We start from the raw sequence: 19,592 nt of genomic DNA, 5'->3' as shown, positions 1-19,592 counted from the left end.
GATGGAGCAAGGAATTAAACCCATGTCTCAGGATAGCACCCTAACTATCCCTGGATAGAGCCATAGATTGTAAAATGTCCAAATTATGCCTTTGGATGTTTGCATGCAACTCCCATCAGAGTCAACAGAGTCACATATGCACCTCTGAGAATGGAATTCAGCCCTTTGGGCCAAAAAACTTTCTCTTTCAAAGGATACAATTTGCTTTCCCCCTCTGCACACCCAAATCTCCCCTTGCCCAACCACCTTTCTTACCACTAAATGCCCTAGCACTGAAAGAAAGCACTCACTTCTTCCCCCAACAGGATTTTGGCCAGTGCCTGTGCATTCTAACCTTCTTCTCTTTTGCACCTATGCAAGGGTTGGCCAAAATCTGACCCTTGGGATTTTAAAGTGCCAGAGCCCCACAGAAGTGCCACAGAAAATGCTGGATCCCTTTCATTGTATCCTGACTGCCACTAAAGTTTTCAGAAAAATTCATAAACTCATCTAGAGCTACAGCATTTCTGTTATGATTCTATTGCTATTTGCTAAGTACCAACAATATGTCCACTGTAGAAAACGCAGTTATTCAGGCAGCCTCTGCTCCAGATTGCTTGCAGTCTAGAAGAGATGGAAAATAAGAACTGGAAGATCCAGAAAAATGATTTAAATTTTTTAAAATACCCTTTTTTCCTTACATTTTCCCCCATTTTAACTACAATAATCCTTGAATCACAATGAAAATTGGGCAGGTTTATACCAAGCTATTGTCATGAAAGTGGATTGCTCTTCAGGATCTTCTGAACCCATCGTTGCTCCAAAATTAGTTTAATTTTAATATATTGATAACTTGAGGATGTTTCCGGTTTAGGAGGTAATAACTGTATCCTGGGCTGAAGGAACTCCCAGGACAAAGTGTTTACAGCAAATAAGCATTTAATCTTATGAGTAATAAGAGTTTATTAGCTGAAGACGAGGTTATTGCTGAGTGAAGTAGTACTCTCAGGTTGTGTAATTAAAATTGTAATTAAATATTTAAATATTAAATGGAGAAAATAAGCTGACAAAATGCTGAGATGCAAATTGTAGAGGAAAACAGACCAAAAGGTTGTTTTCACCCCTTTTATTACCATTTCTTCTCATCCCCCCTAACTTTCTCCCCTTCCTGCATCTCTCTTCCCTTCATCTCCATCCTTCCCTCCCTACAGGCCAGCAAGGGTATTTATACCAGTGGTCCCCAAATGTTTTATCTTATGCCCCCCTTTGCCCCTGTCTGCACTCCTTCTCCCCAAGGCGGGAGTGGGGCCACATCTCCAGAAGGTGGGGACACAGACGGGGTAAGTGGGCTGAGGCTGGGGCCACAGCTGGGGGCAAGGGCGGGGCCAGAAGCAGAGCTGGTGGGTGGCGCTCCCTCTCCAGCCCCATGGGGACCTCTGGTTTATACTTTGTTTAGAAACTGAAAGAGAAGAAAAGGGCTGGGCTCTCCCAATGGAAACCAATGATGATGAAGGCACAAAGAGGACAGTTCTTCTGAGGACTAGAACCTTGCTGTAGGGAATGAATGATAGGTTTGTGGGGAGAGAAGGGAGAAATGAAGGAAATGAATCAGGAGTGGGTGTGGACTGCCACAAGGATCATGGGTTAGTTGGTTTACTTACTGTTTTCCCTGGACAAGTTTCATAGCATTGTTTTCTTTGCTGTTCAGAATTATTTTTTCTATTCTTGGGTATATTTTGTAGTTTTTTCTGCTTCATCCAAGAACAGTAAGAAGCTGACATGGCATCTTGAAAAGTCTAATTACAGATGCCAGGAGAATTCTAGCTGCCACACTATGGGGGGTGACACATGCATAGTCAGTGTCATTATTGGAATGGAACTTTACAACCTCTCAAGAACATTTACACTCTGAAAACACTAGTCACCCTTGCATACTAAAGAGTTCATAGCCAATCGGCTGCTATTTCACAGCTTCCAAGGCACATTGGAGCCAAAAGCTTGCAGAATTCATCTAACTGAACCCATCTGTACAGAGTTTCCTTTTTGTCATAACGGTCCTCTTTCTTACCAGGCAACAGGTAGTGGTTTGAACTTTTATGGTGGTGTTTTCTTATATTTAACTTATGTTAATTACCTGGTAAAACACGTATAGAAGCGAGAGGCAAATTCAGAACATAACTATCAGATCTTTCTTACCCTACATTTAGGAAAACAGAATAAATGCAAGGAAGCCATTTAACAATGACAAAAAAGTGCATTTTACAAGACTAATAAAGGATAGTTTTCTCCTCTCCCATAAAGATCTTAGTTATTCAAAGACAGAATGTTCAGTTTGTAGATGCTCATTCAAAGAGTGACTTTTCAGCTGCAACTTTTTCTAAAAACACCCAGTGTGTACAATTTCTATGTATTCTTTGCTATGAGGTTTCACAGCGGATTAAATCTTGTTGGAAATGCATACATTAAAATTTCAGTTCCCTTTGGATATTTTAATATCAGGTTGCAACTATATATGAGGTAGAAAAAAACCACCAAAAAACCACAAGGTATTCAAAACACTTCAAAGTATCCCAGAGAAAAAGAAAAAGATCCCCAGAGCCCTCACCATCATTAAGCAGTAGAACCATAAAGTAGTTCATGTGCAGGAGGACTAAAGCATCTCATAGGAAAAGGTCCCCAGGAAAGCAAGAGGTAAGAATTCTGCAGAGGATCCAACCTCAGTCCTTTCCTTGGCTCTTCACAAGGAAGGGTAGGGTTGCTGTAGAAGTAACACACACACACACACACACACACACACACACAAAGAATCCCGAAGTTTTATATATCGACTAGTCTAATTTTCAAAAATGCTGAGTAGCCTCATCTCCCACATTTGACTTCAAAGTCAGGCCAGATTTATTTGGGTGCTTAATTATGAGTGAATCACAAGAGATCTGACTAGATGATCATACTTGCCCCTTCTGGCTTTAAACACTATGTTTTAGGGGATTAACTTTAGGCACCCATGTTTGAAAATCTTGGTCACAGTCTCTGCCATGAGGTATATGATCATTTTCCATAGTAGCACCGACTATCTGTAGAGTCAGCCGCATCTAGGGAATGCACCACATTGAGGTTTTGAGATGAATCTGAAAGATCCTACAAGGGTTCCTTAGACGTGAAGTCACAAGTTATGAGAAAATAAACTGTGGTGGCAGCACCCTCTCTGGAATACTGCTAAATGTATTACATTCACAGCAGGTGGCACATGATGCATTTGCTTCAGAAGAAAATCTAGTATAAAAGGAGAGGTTGGTGAATAGCTGAAAGAGGTAGCTGAAGTCCTTACACAAGCAAGTCTCTGATGAGGAGTTTTTGTTTATTTCCTACACAGGAATTGTTTTGAAGAGTGGGCAGAAATGAAAGGAGTATTGGGAAAGGCAACGGAAATCCAAATAATTACCCTCACCTCAACTAGAAGAAAACCCAGCACGCATCTAAAGGGAAGTCAATCAAAGTTTAGCTTTATTTATCAGGACTGCAGTTCTAGGAACCCTTAATGACAGTGTTCTTTATTTTATAAGTCATGCTACAATCATAAGTCTGATCACACACTGTGGCTTTAATTTAAATTTAAGCTATGTGGTTTTATCAGTTTGCAAGAGATTTGACCTTTCAGTTGCCTCTCTCAATTACCTAACACAACATTTTAGACAATGCTACATTTCTGGTTTGGAAAAGATGGAAATGAAAACAGAACAACAAAACAGCAAACATTTCTCGACTGGATAAAGGGCAATAAAGCTGGAGATTCTGTTTCAAAGTGATTACTGTGAAACTTAGTACATTCTAAAATGAACAGTTCACTAAACAGCACTTCATCTTTCAGCTGATTGCATTTGTGGAACAAGGCTTTTTATGAAGAATCTGCCAACTTCTAGTATAGCATGACCTATGCTACTTAAAATATGGTGGGGGACTTTTAAAAAAAATCTAAGCAGTCTATACATATCATGTGATCATTCTGAACTGCATTAAGAGATAAGGAGTCAGGACCCACGTAAATAAAAATATTCCGTCAACTTCAGTGCAGTGTTTGGTTTGTGTAGAAAACATAAGGTTGTGTGACATGGTTCGGTCCATAACACTGCAGTTAACCCACCTTCTATAAGCCCCATTTTGATATGTTTTTCTAATATGGGCTTCTATACCTGCACAGAGCCCCATTAACTTCACTGGGACTACAGGCAAATGCCCATGTCTGGAGTAGCTTTCAGAATCAGGGCCATAGTTCATAAGTTACATTCTAATTGGTATTCTCTGTTTCTAGTGTATATAGATGCTGAAGTCCTCCATCTCCAGGCTTCTAGTCTAACACCATTCATGGGTATCAATTCACGTAAACAATTAAAATTGTTTTTATCCTTATCGTTTTTTATTTATTGGTAATACATATAGAAAAAGTGCATTATAATAAATGTTGACCAAGCCATAAAAATATAAATGAAGCTTCTAATGTGGGTTACATATTTTCAAGCAGATTATGTTGTTGTAACTTAGTTTTAATTTAAAAATGATTTATTGTCATGTTTACAAGGAATCCAAGAACAAGACAATAATCTGAACTCAAGTAAGTACTGAAAAAATATTAAATCTTATTTTAAAAATTGTGATGTGCATAGTATGAGTTGAGAATTTAAAAAGAAATTGCATATTATTGCTAAATATAACCTGCAATAGACATGGTAGAAAATATGAAATTTGTGTTAATATGCACCTGAAAATAGTTATTAAATATACTACACTTAACCTGAGACGTATTGCTTCTGATCCAAAGTCCACTGAAGTCAAAAGACTCCAACTGACATCACTAACCTTTGAGATCATGCCCATAGTTCCTAAATCAAAACAAGGTGGGTTTTTTTGTTTTGTTTTAGACAACTGAGGTAGTAGTTTAACTAACTGCACTTTGACCCATCATCCTTTTACCCGCAATCGGGGATATTGCAGATTATGTATTCTTTATGCCACCTGATCTTAAACCAAACTTTGCACCCTCAATAATCTGTACGTTTTTCCCTGATAACCAGAAACTTCTATGCTTAAACTCTGTACCGTTCACTTTTTTTTTAACATCTTAATAACATTTTAACTTACAGCACTTTTAAGAAGCATAATTAGTTTCTTTGAATAGTAATTTTAAGAATAAAGCATTGTGACAATGAAAAAAATTCATACTTTTAACAAGTTTTAATTTTCAAATATACCTTTAGACATTTGCTGTCGTAAGACATTTTTATTTTTCCATTCAGTGTGTAAAGGTTTTTTTTACAAAATGTAAGAAGTCAAAATATTTCCCTAAAATATTAATGCATTTTCCAATAAAAGTATCACTCAAACACACATAGAGTTTGCAACCCTCACTGTCCCTATAATGCTATCATTTCTGTGATCTCATATCCTTACATGTTCCTAGATAATCAACCTGTGTCTCGTATGCAAGCTCTTTTCTACTGGAAACAGGTATGCTCTTTATCTAGAAAAAAAGAAAAGTTATAATCCCATGTGAGAATTTACAGTACAGAATCACAGACATGCGTCCAACATTAACATTGAAAAATGGTTTTTGTTCTAGGGCCCAATTCTGTGGCCCTTAGAACCATGACTAGTTCATTAGCAGGATTGTCATGTGAGTAGGGGTATGCAGGTCTGGACCCATGGCCTTAGTTTATCCACTTCTAACTTTCTCACAAAGGGGAGGGGAGAGAAAGCCTCTCTCCATCTTGAAGTTTGTTATGATACTCAGACTGAAGAGAATGTTTTGTTTTATTTTTGAAACATGTGGGTTAATTAGCTAATTTAAAAAATTACAGGACTGAGAAGAGTATCTATTTATAAAAACATCCTTTTTTCTACCCACTCATGACCAGAGCTTTGTGAAACTTCGTGGTTTCAGTTCAGAGGATCTCATGGGAATCTTTTTTCTGCTTCATGTGAGTTCATATATCCTGAGTAATTTCTTTTTAATCTCATTGTTCCTGGAATATATATAACAGTTTAAATAGTTCTGTTTAAAAAAAAGCTGCCCAAAAAATTCTGCTTTTAGGCACAGAGCAGTATGTTTTCATCGATCCGCGAGTACACATTCTGCAAGAAAAAGCTACATTGAGATAAAGATCACTTTCTAAAATATACCATCTGAAAGTGTTTCGAGAGAGAGAGAGAGAGAGAGACCTCATTTGGCCTACTAACAAAAACAACTCACAACCACCTCTGTTTAGTCAGTTAAATGCTCTTAAAACAAAGTGAATTTCATTAAAGACATACATGTTTTAGACAAAAAAGGCTCACACACAAGAATATAAGAACGGCTACACTGGGTCAGACCAGGACCAGTGTAACCACTAGGCAAACTAGGCGGCTGCTTAGGGCGCCAAGATTTGCGGATGCCAAAAATGTGTCCAGCATCATGGGAGTCAGCTAATCAGGGCAGGGAGCGAGGCCTCCATAACAAACTCGCCCCCGCAATGGGGGGCGCTGTGCAGGATGGTCAGTGGAAGCCTGTGGCAGAGCAAAGAGGACCGCAGAGACCAGCTCGGCAGAGGAATGGAGCCGTTGGGGGAGGCAGGACACGGTCCTGAGCTCAAGTGAGTTTTGCCCTCCAGCGTGCCACATTTGGGGCTGGGCACAGCCGCCTCTTGGGGTGCGGGAAAGTGAAACTAAACCCTGCAGCATGACAGAGGGGAAAGGGCTGGTGCAGGTGCTGCTTCCAAACACTGACACTCCCCTCGGTGGCACTGTGCCAATTTGGGGAGCCAGCCCTGATCCTGAGGGAGATCCTCACCTGCTCCCTGGGAGAGCCTAGCTCTGCCCTTCTTGTCCCTGGGTCCCCCCTGGGGGGCAAAGTACTCAGAGCCTCAAAATGTTTAGAGACCCTGCGAGCTGGGGGCATTCTCAGCCTCCTCCTTGCTCATAGGTTCCCCCAAGCAAGAAGGGACTGTTATGATCATCTCCTCTGACTCCCTTGTATTAATTCTAATGAAAAATGCCATATTATGCAGTATTCATTTTTGAAAGTTTATAGTAAGCGATGCTCTGCAGGGAGAGGAGGGGAGTGCACAAGGTGAAAGTTTTGCCCAGGGTGCAAAATATCCTTGCACCAGCCCTGGGTCAGACCAATGTTCCATCTAGCCCAGTATTTTATCTTCTGACAGCAGCCACTATCAGATGCTTCAGAGGGAATGAACAGAACAGGGCAATTTCATGTAGAGCATGATCTTGTTTCCCTGACCATCTTGGGTAATACCCATTAATGTATCTATCCTCCAGCTAATGTATCTAATTCTCTTTTTTAACATACTCCTCTTTTTTGGTACAATCAGCACCGGAGTACTCGGAGAAGAGAGGCTGATTTTTAAGTCTGCATTTGCAATGCAGGACTTACTGGTATTCACGTAAGAGAGCTGAAAGGGTTTTTCTGTCATGGTAGACACACCACCTCCCTCCACAACAGAAGGTAGGATGATGGAAGCATCCTTCCATTGACCTAGCTGTCAGTGGTTAGGTTGGCATCACTATGGTGCTAAGGGACGTGGATTTTTCACACCCTGAGCACTATAGAGATGACTATCTAAATTTTAAGTATATGGAAGGAACAAGTGTACAGTTACTTTAGGATGAGCAGGGAGATGTGCTTCAATTCTTTAACATGTATGATACTGGAAAATTATACTATAGCATTTTAACATCAGAAGATACAGAAGTTACAATGAAACAGAACCATCTATTTTATTTACTCAGTCCTTCCCATTCCATTTCAAGGCAGGTAAATACTGATAAAAGAAAACTGAATGCCCACTCTTTCTAAAACATTTTAATTAATATAAAAGTTTAGAAAGAAGTGCTGATATGTTGTTTCTCTTCTGCTTTTGCTTCTGATAATTTAGCCATGAAAACACATATTGTTGGTACCTAGGCTCCAACAGGCCAAACCTATCACTCGGTTCTTATTCAGGCAAATTCACACTGGACTTCATTAGAAGCCAGAAAACTGTCAGGCATTCAGGGTCTGACCCAGTGCCCACTGAATTCAACAGGAGTTTATCCGGTGACTTCAGTAGTCTTTGGATCAGGCCCTAAATGCTTTCAGTACCTACATAGCTAATAATCTTCAAAGGGAGTTTGCTGAAGGAGGTATCTTAGAATTTGGCATGAAAGCACAAGCGACAATACTAACAAGGTACAACTGGGAGTAGGGAGTAGGGAGACCTCCACTATATATGAGAACTAAGCATCTCCTTTTGTGCAGTGTATATAGGTCTTGGATGGAAGTGAAAGCACAGCAGAAAGCAGCACCCACCAACCCCAAAACATTTAAAATAATCAAATCTATCCATGCATAAATATGATATGCAAGATGTAGTACCCAATAGTGGCCATACAAGGCATAAACAGTTTTAAAATTTGAGGCCTGGTCCTCCAACCCTTCCTCGTGTCACAGGAACTACTCATATGAGTAAGGACTGCTGGATCTTGGTATCCTAGATACTTATATAGTCCCCCGTTACCATAATCTCTCTGCAACTCACAATCTTTGATGTATTTATTGTCACAACTTCCCTGTGAGGTATCTCTGTTTTACAAATGGGGAATTAAGGCCAGCAGGCAGATTAAGCGCTTGTCCAAAGTCACACAGGAAGTTTGTAGCAGAGATCACTCTCCCACTAGATCACCCTCCTTCCAGTGGATGGGGCCTCTGATTTTAGAATGTCCCAAACTATCTTTGAATACTTGCATGCATCTCCCCTCAAAGAGAATGGAAGTCACACTTGGACTTCTGAGAAGGGAATTTAGCCTTCCTTTCTCAGAGGGACTTTGACATTATTTGCACTATTTATTTTAGGCAACATTAGCAAAAATTTTTAAAGGATGGCTACTGGGGCAAGACCCTCATCTCTGTTCCCATAGCTTTCTGCAGGGAAGAAGGCTGGAGTGGTGTAAACTGATCTTAAAAAAACCACATCAGGCCAGGAGTTCCCCATCACGTAAGTATGGCCTACATTCTTTGTTCCTAGATATATACATTTACATTGGGCTTTATGAAAATGCATATTGTTTATATACACCCAGTTTACCAGATTACTCTTAATCGGTGAACTGTGTTCTCTTCATTACTTACCACTCCTCCAATTTTTGTGTCATCTGCATAACTTTATCAGTGATGATTTTATGTCTTTTCCCAGGTCACTGATAAAAATGTTAAATAGTATATGGCCAAGAACTGATCCCTGCAGGACCCCACTGAAAACACACATACCCCTCGACCATGATTGTTCATTTACAATTATATTTTGAGACCTATCAATTAGCCAATTTTAAATCAGTTTAACATGTGCCATATTAATTTTATATCATTCTAATTTTTAAATAAAAATGTCACATGGTACCATGCCCTTACAAAGTCTATGTATATTTACATCAATGCTATTATCTTAATAGCCAAACTTGTAATTGCATCAAAAAAAGCTATAGTTAGTTTGACAGGATCTATTTTCCATAAACCCATTGATTTGAATTAAATTACCCTCCTTTAATTCTTTATTAATCTTCCCACCAGGTTTCAGTAATATCAACTAGATCAAATTTATGCTAATAAATTAGCTTCCAATTCTTCTTGTTTGTTACAGAGGGTGCTAGTATTGTATAGACAACTACAGAATTTATTCTCTTCATGCTCTTTGATTAATTTTGTTCTCAACATGTCAATTTTGTGCTAATTGAGCACTCATATCTTTCCTCTTCTTACCTTTCCCTTTTTGTTATTAGTTTAATGCTCTCCTGACTATTCCAGCCTGGCCCCAAGGAGATTGGTCTCTCTTCTACTAAGATGGAAGTAATCCAAAACTATACAGCTCTTTCTCCTCATAGAAGGTGGACTAATGTTCTACTAAGCCAAACCGTCCATCCAACGCCACTTATCTAGATAGCGGTTCTCCTGCCGAATCTTCTGCCTTCCTTCATCCATGGAACAAAAGGATCTCAGAGATGATCTCTTGGACATGCTTCAGCAAACTCAGAAGTGTGCTGAAGAAGAAATCTATTATTTGTGAGATAGCACTGACACTGCATCGCACGGTGATACGAACCATCATCAATGGATCCTTACCAGTCAACTTCAGAAGCCTATCGAATCTTAGAGTGACATCTTGTATCTTGGCTCTGGGAAGACAGCACACTGTACTGTTGTCCACCTGTCCTTTGCAGAATGTTCTTTCAATTCTTCTGGGTATTGAATCCCCAGCAAGAATAGTCTGTCTTCACTGGATAGTTGGAGAACTCTTTCGGTCCACAGGTATGACCTTTGTATCTATTCATTCCCTTGGACCAGCTGGATCTTGAGAGACATCTTCCACACTGAGGACCTGGGATCCTCCTGGAAATGTCTACGTGTACAGAATTCCTCTTCTCTCTGCTGGCCACAGCCTGCCCACCCTTTTCTGTCTCCAGCTGCATAGAATGCCCCCATATTCTTTCCTCTGGTGGTTATGAACTGCCGGGCCTTCTCTGACATTTTCCTCTGTCCAACTCCATACTGGTCAGCTCCTTTCTTCCTGATTATACTCTGCAGGCAAGATAGGCTGAGGAATGCCTAGTTTCAAAACCCCACTGAGTCTTAGGCACGATCCGGGGTTCCAAACAGCTCATTAGCTGTGGAGCAGCATCAGGACTTAAGTTTCTGAAAGTAGGCATAGGCAAAGCCACTTAAGTACCTACAGAGTTTAGCAGTAGTTGAGTAGTGGTTGTGAGATTTCATTAGCACCGAAATGTTGGGCTTAGGCACCTAAGTACCTTTGTGAATTCAGCCCTCAGTGTTTCCAGCTCCTAATGAGGTAAAGAGAAAGGGGAGGAGAAACAGCACTCCCACTGGAATGCTGCCCAGGACACAATAGTATGCATACCTATGTGCATTATTTTGTTATGTCACCTTCATCTCATTTTCACATGAAACAAGAGAATAAAATTCTGATCCCCCATCCCCAACCCACTCTCCCATCAAAGAAATATTACATTATTTTGGGGTAACTCAGAAATCATTAAACAGCAGCACTTTTGTTTATTTACGTCTTTTTTAGTGCACCAGGTAGTGTGTCAAAACACTAAGCAACTAATAAAAGGGCAAGATTACTTTTACCAAGTGTTCTTCCTTCTGCACGAGCCAAATAATCAAGAAGGAAGAGATAAATCATGCAGTGGAGGGATGCCAAAAAGGAAATTTGTATTCCTATTACTCTGAGGTTTACCACACCATATTTAAATGTTTAAACAACAAGAAAGGTCACACATAGTTTGCTGTCAGCGTGGTCCAGCTTCCATCTCTTTAAAGAGGCAGACTTTATCAAAAAATGGGCCTTTGGATGTAAAAATTCCTTTTCCCCCAACCCAGGTTAGTTATGACGGGAAGGAGAAGCAGTGGTGCTGGAACTAGGGGTGCTGCCACACCCCCTGATTTGAAGTAGTAATAACACCAAATACATGGTTTCCATCATCAGCACCCCCACTATAAATAATGTTCCAGCACCCCTGAGGAGAAGTGGTTAAGTGGCTATCTGTTACATGAATAAAGAAATTAAACCAACATCTGGGTGCTTGCTGACGTTGTTTAAGTGGATATGCTTTACAAATTATTTGCTCAACCTTAACACATACATTTTTGTTTGGGAGTTCTCTGCAAACAGCATTGCCAAATTATCAAAATTTGCTATTCAAAATTGTTAATGAATTTCTTCTATATGTATTGGTCTGGAGGTCATTTGCAATTTGCAAATATATGCAATTCGTGTTGGTTTCCTTAGTTGCATAAGTCACATAACTTTGCTTCCGTTCCTCAGTTAGGAAAAGAAACTGCAGAAATTGAATACACAGTTAGCATTGTGGTGATTGACTATGCAAATCCTTCAGTCAGGAAAGAAGCAATACCATGTGACTTTCATAACTAACCAAAACTGTCCAAATTGTCAATTTTACATATATAGAAAAACATTTACCATCGGCAAGTATTTAGGAATTCAAGCTATGAGTTCCTTTTTGTACATAAGTATTCATGCTAGGAAAAGTTGAATGCTCAAATGTACATAGAAAATGACCATAAATAGGATGTAAATATAGTCAAATTAACTTTTTAAATTCAAATACTTAAAATATTGACACATGCACACACCCTTCTGACTGCTAAAGTGAAACAGACAATTTGAACTCTAACAAGACAAATTGGGTGAAGGAATCTCTTTTATTGGACCAACTTCTATAGGTGGAAGGGATAAGCTTTTGAGCTTCATGGAGCTCTTCCTCAGGTCTGCAGAAGGAGGCCAGCATGTCCAAGATAAATATAAGGTGAGACAGATTGTTAAGCATAAAGAAGTTCACACATGCTGAAGGAAACCACTTAAAATGAAATGGGCAATTAAAGTTTAGCACACAGTAGAGTGTTTTACAAAGCATTGTAACATGCCATAAAACCATTGTCTCTATTAAGTCCATGGTTTTGTGTCCAGCAGAGTTATGAATTTAAGTTCCCAGGCTCATCTTTTGAAAGGGTTGTGCAGGTTTCTTTTGATAGCTAAGATTAAGGGATCAGAGATAGACTGACTGCTTTATGAAAAGTTTTGTCCCAGGGTTATACTGTTTTTGTCTTTTTTAATTTTACTGTGAGAGTTCATTTGAGAGTACAGTGACTTTCTAGTTTCCCCACACAGTTGTTGTTGGGGCATTTGATGCACTGGATGAGGTACAATACACATTGTGATGGGCACGTGTAGGACCCATGCATCTTTAAAGGCATGTTGTGCAGCAAATTGATCATTGTAGCAGTGGAGATATGTCTGAAGGATTTGCATCGGTTGTCCTATCAAGATCTAGTGCTGCTTTGAGTTGGTGCGTTCTGGTCTGTGAGGAGTTTGCTTCTAATCATGAGCATGGCAGGGTTTGGGGAGTGGGGGGGAGAGCTTGAAGGCCAGAAGAGGGCTAAGTGAAATATTTCTCACAAGATGTGGTCCCCATCAAGTATGGGTTGTAAGTGTTTGGTGATACTCCATACAGGTTCCACTTTGGGGTGGTAGGTGACAACTAGGGGTGTGCAGCAAGTGGTGTTTTCCCCCCTGTATTGAAGCAAATTCTTCTTGGGTATTTGAGTGGCCTTTTCCATGATGCCATTTCTCTGGTTTGGTGCCCTTGTTTAGTGAAGGCAGTTTTAAGGCTGTATCCTTGACTTTCTCTTCGGAGCAAATTCTGTGGTATCCGGCTGTTGATAACAGATTTCTTGGTGTGTCTGGGGTGATTGCTGATCTGTGGAGGTAAGTGATCGGTGGGTTTCTTAGGTAGAGCCATTTTTGGACTCTGTTGTTGAAGCTGATGGTGGTGTGGGAATATTCTAGAGACAGTCTGATAAATGGAGAGTGGTTGAAATTGTGGTGGAAATCTATGAGGCAGTTTAATTCATCTGTCCAGAGGATGGAAATATCATTTAGGCAAATCATTGGATTCGTGGTGCATTTTCCCAGAAATTCTTTCTTGTAGTGGTCCACAAAGAGGCTGGCATATTGGGGTGCCAGCCTAGTACCCTTGGCTACTCCCAGGGTGCAGGCAAAGTGTTCGTTGTTGAATGTAAAGCTGGTGTGGGCGACAATGAAATGGATGAGTTTGACGAAGTATTTGAGGTGGATTTCCAAGAATTATTCATTATCTTGTAGGTATTTAAGCCAGGCTACAATGTTGTCATGGTTAGAGATGTTGGTGTATATGGCGTTGACGTCCATGGTGGCAAGGATGGTGTTCTGGGGGGCTAGTTAATGATGCAAAGTTTCTGGAGGAAGTTGTTATTATCTTGGAGAAAACTGTCCCTTTGCATGGTGACTGTCTTTGAGGATGGTTTCTATGAGTCCTGATATTCCTTCAGTAACAGTGCCATAGCCGAACATGATGTGTCTGCCTGTATTCCCTTGTTTGTTTATCTTGGGAAGTGTGCAATTTGAAATCTAGTAATTTTAAAAGTTTTTATGTACCATCCCTGCCTCAGAATCCCCTGGCCAATTTGGGAGAGGGAACTTTTAAGTGTTTTTTTGTGAAGACCCACACAAACTGGGAAACTTGGACACCGACCAACTAACTAAATATGGTGAGAAGATGGTGAGAGTGGCGGAAGAATGGTCTAGTGGAATGGGAACTGAACTGTGAATTCAGGAGGCCTGCATCTAATCTCCAGTTCAGCCACAGAGTTCCTGTGTCTCCTTGGACAAGTTACTTAGCCCTATGCCTCAGTTCCCTATCCTGAAAAATAGGGATAATGCTTACCTGCCTTATAGAGGTATAGTGGGGATAATATTAACTAATTATTGTTAGGCATTCAGATAATGGACAGATGGGGGCCATATAAGCATATAGACCTGGATCCACAAAAGGAACTTACATGTGATTTTTTTTCCCCGTAGACATCTACAACATTGCAATTCACAAAGCCCAATTTAGGCACCTAGGCTCCTATATAATTAATAAGGAGGGATGTGATTAACAAAGCCAGCACACTAAGCAGGGAGTCATCTATGTTAGCCAATGGGAGATGCCATCAAGAAGGACAATGTCTCTCATGCGAATAGGCAAGTCCCAGGTGCAGGGAGGCTTCTATCAAAGTGGAGGAAGATAGGCAGAAAAGCACCTAACTTGCATTTGGGTTCCAATCCAGTAAGCATGCTCAGAGGCTGCCTAACTGCACACAGAACAGTCTGGGGAGATGGGGGAAAAAGGCAGTCCTCCCTTCTAACCTTTAACTCAGTGGTTAGAGCACTCACCCAGGATGTGAGCTAATACCAGTTCAAGTCTCGCCTCGGCCTGATTAGAAGAAATTTGAACGGGGTCTCCCACCTCTCCAGTGAGGCTCCTAACCTCTGGACTACGGGATATTTTAACATGGGGCTCCCTCATTCTCTCCTATTGAAGTTGTTCCACTTTAATTATATAATTAAATATTAATTGGGCTAGAGAAAGAAAGACTGATACCATAGCCCAGCAGTTAGGGCACTCCCCTGGGAGGTAGGAGACCACTGTTTACATCTCTTCTCCTTACCAGCCAGAGGGAGAACACAAACTGATGGTCTAAAACATCCTGGTTGAATGTGCTAACTACTGGGCCAAAGGTGCTAAGGGAGGTCATCTTCCTCTCTGGCCCCACCCCTGACTGTTTTGTGTATGCAAGGAGGCCATCTCTCAGCATGTTTACCGGATCAGGCACCGCATGCAAGACAAGCAGATGAACACCTATCTTCCTCTGGTTCACTGACGCCTCTGAAACTTAGGGGAAGAGATATGCAACTGGACACCTAGAGCGAGGCAGCCGCATGCATGCTCAGAGGAAAGAACTTAGGCACCTAGGAAACTTTTACTGCAAAACCTCCAGTGCCAAGTGAGTTTAAGTGCCTATAGAGTTAGGTGGGAGGTGAGTAGCAGTTTTGTGGATTACAGGGACACCTAAAAGACACCTTTAGATACCTAAGTAGCTTTGTGGTTCTATTATTGGGCATATAGATGTGTGGAAAGTGCTACCTGGCTGTCACAATAGCAATAACAGAAGGCAATGGTTTTCACACTATCGATCACTTCTTAAGACTAAGATCTTTGTAGATCATATTCCCTTCCAATCTTCTACTCCTTCCCTCCAGTAGTCATGGTAACTGATTACATTAAGACAGTATTAAACAGGACAAGATAAAAATAAATTCACGTTAATGTGATGCTGCTTAGCTCTCTTGCCTTCATTCTCTATATGCATTGTTTATTTCTTCTCCCTAGGCATAGGACTTCACACTTGGTAAGACTGAATTTCCACTTATTGCATGGTGCTCACACTGCTCCAGTCTCACCAGGTCTCTTTGTAGTTTATGTCTGTCCTGTGTGTTTGCTACCTTCCCAAATTTCACATCAGTCACAATCTTCACCACAGTTGAGTTTGCACCAAAAGAAACACTGGGCCATGAGACACGAAACAATCATATAGGCTGCACCCAAGTGTAAACAGCTTCTGAAACAACATCTTGAGCTGACCTACAACTGCAGGAAACATCATTGCTTGAGGGAACATAAGGTAGAAGAGTTTAGTACAACCTGTCTGGTGAGACCACTGACCTAAGGCACTGTTCGAGCAACTGCCAGTCCTGCAGATGTTTTAAACAACTGGAACTTGAAAGAGCTGCTGTAGGACACCCTCTAATACTTTATCTTTCTGTTTCAAACATGACACTGTTTTAAAGCACCTAGACTTTCCAATTGGCTTCCTATTTTTTTTATTCCCCCTTACACACTTCCATCTCAGCCTCTCAGGTATGTTTGGAAAATGAAGTCCTGGTAGTGCTATTTGGGGTAACAGGATATTTACTAGATTGTAATATTTCCTCTGTTAACCTTGCCTCTCTAATTTTATATTATGGCTTTACTGGCAATGTCTATTCTGTGAGTACACAAATAGCAACATGGCTATGCAGTCAGAGTAAAGCCCTATTAGAGATTACTTTAAAAACAAATACTGCCTGCTCTGAATGGCCTTTAAGCATGATGTTATTATTCACAAGACTGGGTTTTGCTCCACTGTCTATGGCCAAAATTTCCCCTAGCCCTTCTGTTGTACTGTGCATCAGTTAGCTTCTGGCAGGTCCCCCAGAGTTGGATGCATTTCACTAGTGTAGTATGACTACAATTTGAGAAGGATGAAAGTTTAATATAAACTAAAGATAGATTTATTAATACGATGTAAATATAGCACTCGAATGCTACAGGGTTTCTGGGGAGATCAGCTCACACTCCCTCTACTGCATTCACTTGCTTTGTCAGCTTTATTGACAATAAGCAGCATGATGGCCTTCACTAAGGGCAGGGGGAGGGAAAGAAAGCACATCCATCACAAAGAACTGATCACCTCTGGAATGAGATCACTATCTCATTCTGAATTTACATGGCTCAACTGCTGTTTGCTTCGGGATGAGTATAAATCCCACTAAATCTATCTAATAATGGACACACGTTGCCAGTAATATCACTATTGAGCATTCAGATTTTCAGAGGTTAAAACTGATGCATCAATCTTAAGTCTTTCAGTTGCATTTGAAGTATTGCAGCTTGCAAGGAACAATTCACCACAGGCATCCATGAGCAACAGAACTGAATGCACAGAAGATAAAATTCATCCCCTCCCTTCTCCCAAAATATTAACACAGGTTTTATTCAAGGAACTAATCTGCGTTTCGAGGGTAGGAGGGGCTTCAGCAAAGCACATGTTGAACTTCTCTCCAAGGAGGTTGCAAGGCATTCCTCCCTTCTGAAGGTAACCCGGTCACTGGATCTTTTTAAATGCTGTCCCAGCAGTTTCCCTACTGCAGGCCAACTCTAACACTGCTTTCTGCACCAGCCTACCGGGATCTGATGCAGAACCCAGGTTCAAGCCATGCCCTATAACACTAATGTCAAAACAGCCTGGGTGCCAACCTCGTTTGACCACATTCCATAAAAGGATGAATTATTCTCAGTCTGAAGAATTGAGAATTAACTGTTAGCTTCTGAATTTGCTTCCTGTAATTGGTTAATGCCACAGTCCTAATATAATTTTACAGACAGAAGGAGCCAAATCCATGTGTGATATTCCCTTTGACACAGGGAATGAGCCTGTAGGTAGTTCTTTCCTTTATTTTTATGTGTGAGGTTCTCTTTTAACTAAATTAGCTGAGATTTCAGACTGACCACAACTCCTGCTGTGAAGTTATGTTCATTACATAAATACACAGTCAAACCTTTTATTAAATGCAGATTGTGTACTAACACTATGGCTGTGCTCCATTATGAGGTTGGAAGTTATTAACATAATAACTAGTGTTATCATGTCAAATGATGGCTGCATGCACATGCAATTAGTCAGTGGAGTAAATATTCTGAGAACCAGATTCAGGCACCCTTATTGATGTTGAATAGCACCTTCCTCTGAAAGCAGGCTTTGTGCTCTGCTTGAATTCTAGCATACGTAATTGCATTCTGCCTACCTAAGTGCTCCCTGTGGTTTCACAAAAGTATTCTTCATATTTTGTGCTGGACTGACGCGTAATGTTGTTGTGGGCTGTTAAACAGCTGCCATACTTCATGCACATTTGGGTGAAATTATGAGCTGGGGATCACTGGAGACATTATTCAAGATACATTTAACATTTACTTAATATTTAATTAGTATTGAAAATTAAAATATTTGTCATTTTATTTTTCTCTCAAAGTTTCAAGACTATGTTATAAGATAGTGACTTGCAAATTATTAAACAAGTTTTCTGTTCAAAGGAGACAATACCCATTATTCTCTAATATCACATTGACTTCCCATGGGGTGGGGAAGTAAGAAGTAAAATACAGAGAAATTACTCAGAGTTATATTTAATTCCAACTTTTACAGCCAAGTTTCATATCTTAAAAATAGGTTTACGTAAAGGAATAATTAACAAAAGCTTAAGTTAAATCCAGTGAATGATAGCCCTTATTTTTATTGTATTTGAGAAGATTTTAGCATAACCCAGCATGCAAAAGAAAGATGAATCCTACTTCTATTTCAGAAATACCAAATTATGAACAATAATCCAAAAAAATTGTGAATTAAAACATTGACATTAAAAAACTTAGCTTCCATAGATTGTGCTTAGCTTTAAGTTCAATACATATTTGACGTAAGTAGGACCATTAAGTACTAACAAAAAGCAAGCACTTAAGAGTTTTGCTGGGTCAGAGTGTTCAGCATATTTCAGGATTGAGCCCTAAATAGATATTGAAGTGTATCTGTACTTGAAGATTTATCACTGGTGTATACTAGATCAGATCAAAGCAGAATTAAACTTCATAAATGATAATTGAAGACAAATTATGGAGAAATTAGTGGATTTGCTTAAGTTTTCTCATCTAAATACAGGGAAAGTTAGAGACGCATACACATAATTTGTCCATTAAATAATGGAGCTATGTATAAACCTTAATTTAAGATTTTAGTTTCAAATAAACCTGATAAAAATATCTGTTTATTTGGATTTGGCAGGTAAATTGAAAGCCATTGAACTGTAATTTCAAGATAGAAATTAGTTCACCTGATCCACCATGTCAAGCTCCAGAGTCTGATCAGACATTCAGAATTATGCAATATGGGCTATTTGTCTATAGTAATGATACTTACAGTAGAAGTTATGTCTTCTTTGTGGATTCCTCATTTGGTGATGTAATTTTCAGAAGTCACCATCTTTTTGTTCTTAGATACAGCAGTTCCTCCATGGCTCCTTTTAAGCACTGTTTGGAACAAGCTGTTTCCTCACAGTATATTTCCTTAAGTGCATGTAAATTCTGTGCTTGGATTTCCTGTCCAAAACACTAAAGTGTATACAAAAGTCAGTCAGTCAACAGTAATAAAAAGTACATAGCATGTATATGGCATTTTATATCTTCAAAGCACTTTACGAATGGTAGCTGATTTCATCATTTACTTTTTGTTCACTTTCCTCCTGAGCAAAATCACTGAGAGTCCCTTAGTAGATTGAACACTCAAACCATAAATGATCCAGATGATTTTAAAAGGCCAG

General features: G+C 39.9%; 1 protein-coding gene across 1 annotated transcript in view; it reads right to left on the bottom strand.

The window, feature by feature from the left end:
• Positions 1-19,317, bottom strand: part of KCNK2 (potassium two pore domain channel subfamily K member 2) — a 178,632-nt gene extending 159,315 nt beyond the window's left edge. Inside the window, exon 1 of the mRNA XM_030557538.1 lies at positions 19,193-19,317. Within this exon, the coding sequence (XP_030413398.1) occupies positions 19,193-19,226 (34 nt within the window). The 5' untranslated portion in view covers positions 19,227-19,317. The remainder of the gene's footprint in view (positions 1-19,192) is intronic.
• Positions 19,318-19,592: the final 275 nt, after the last annotated feature.

This window comes from Gopherus evgoodei, chromosome 3, assembly GCF_007399415.2.
Source record: "Gopherus evgoodei ecotype Sinaloan lineage chromosome 3, rGopEvg1_v1.p, whole genome shotgun sequence".
Taxonomy (NCBI): Eukaryota; Metazoa; Chordata; order Testudines; family Testudinidae; genus Gopherus; species Gopherus evgoodei.
Note: the sequence above shows the minus strand (reverse complement) of the source record. Positions and strands in the feature narration are given on the sequence as shown.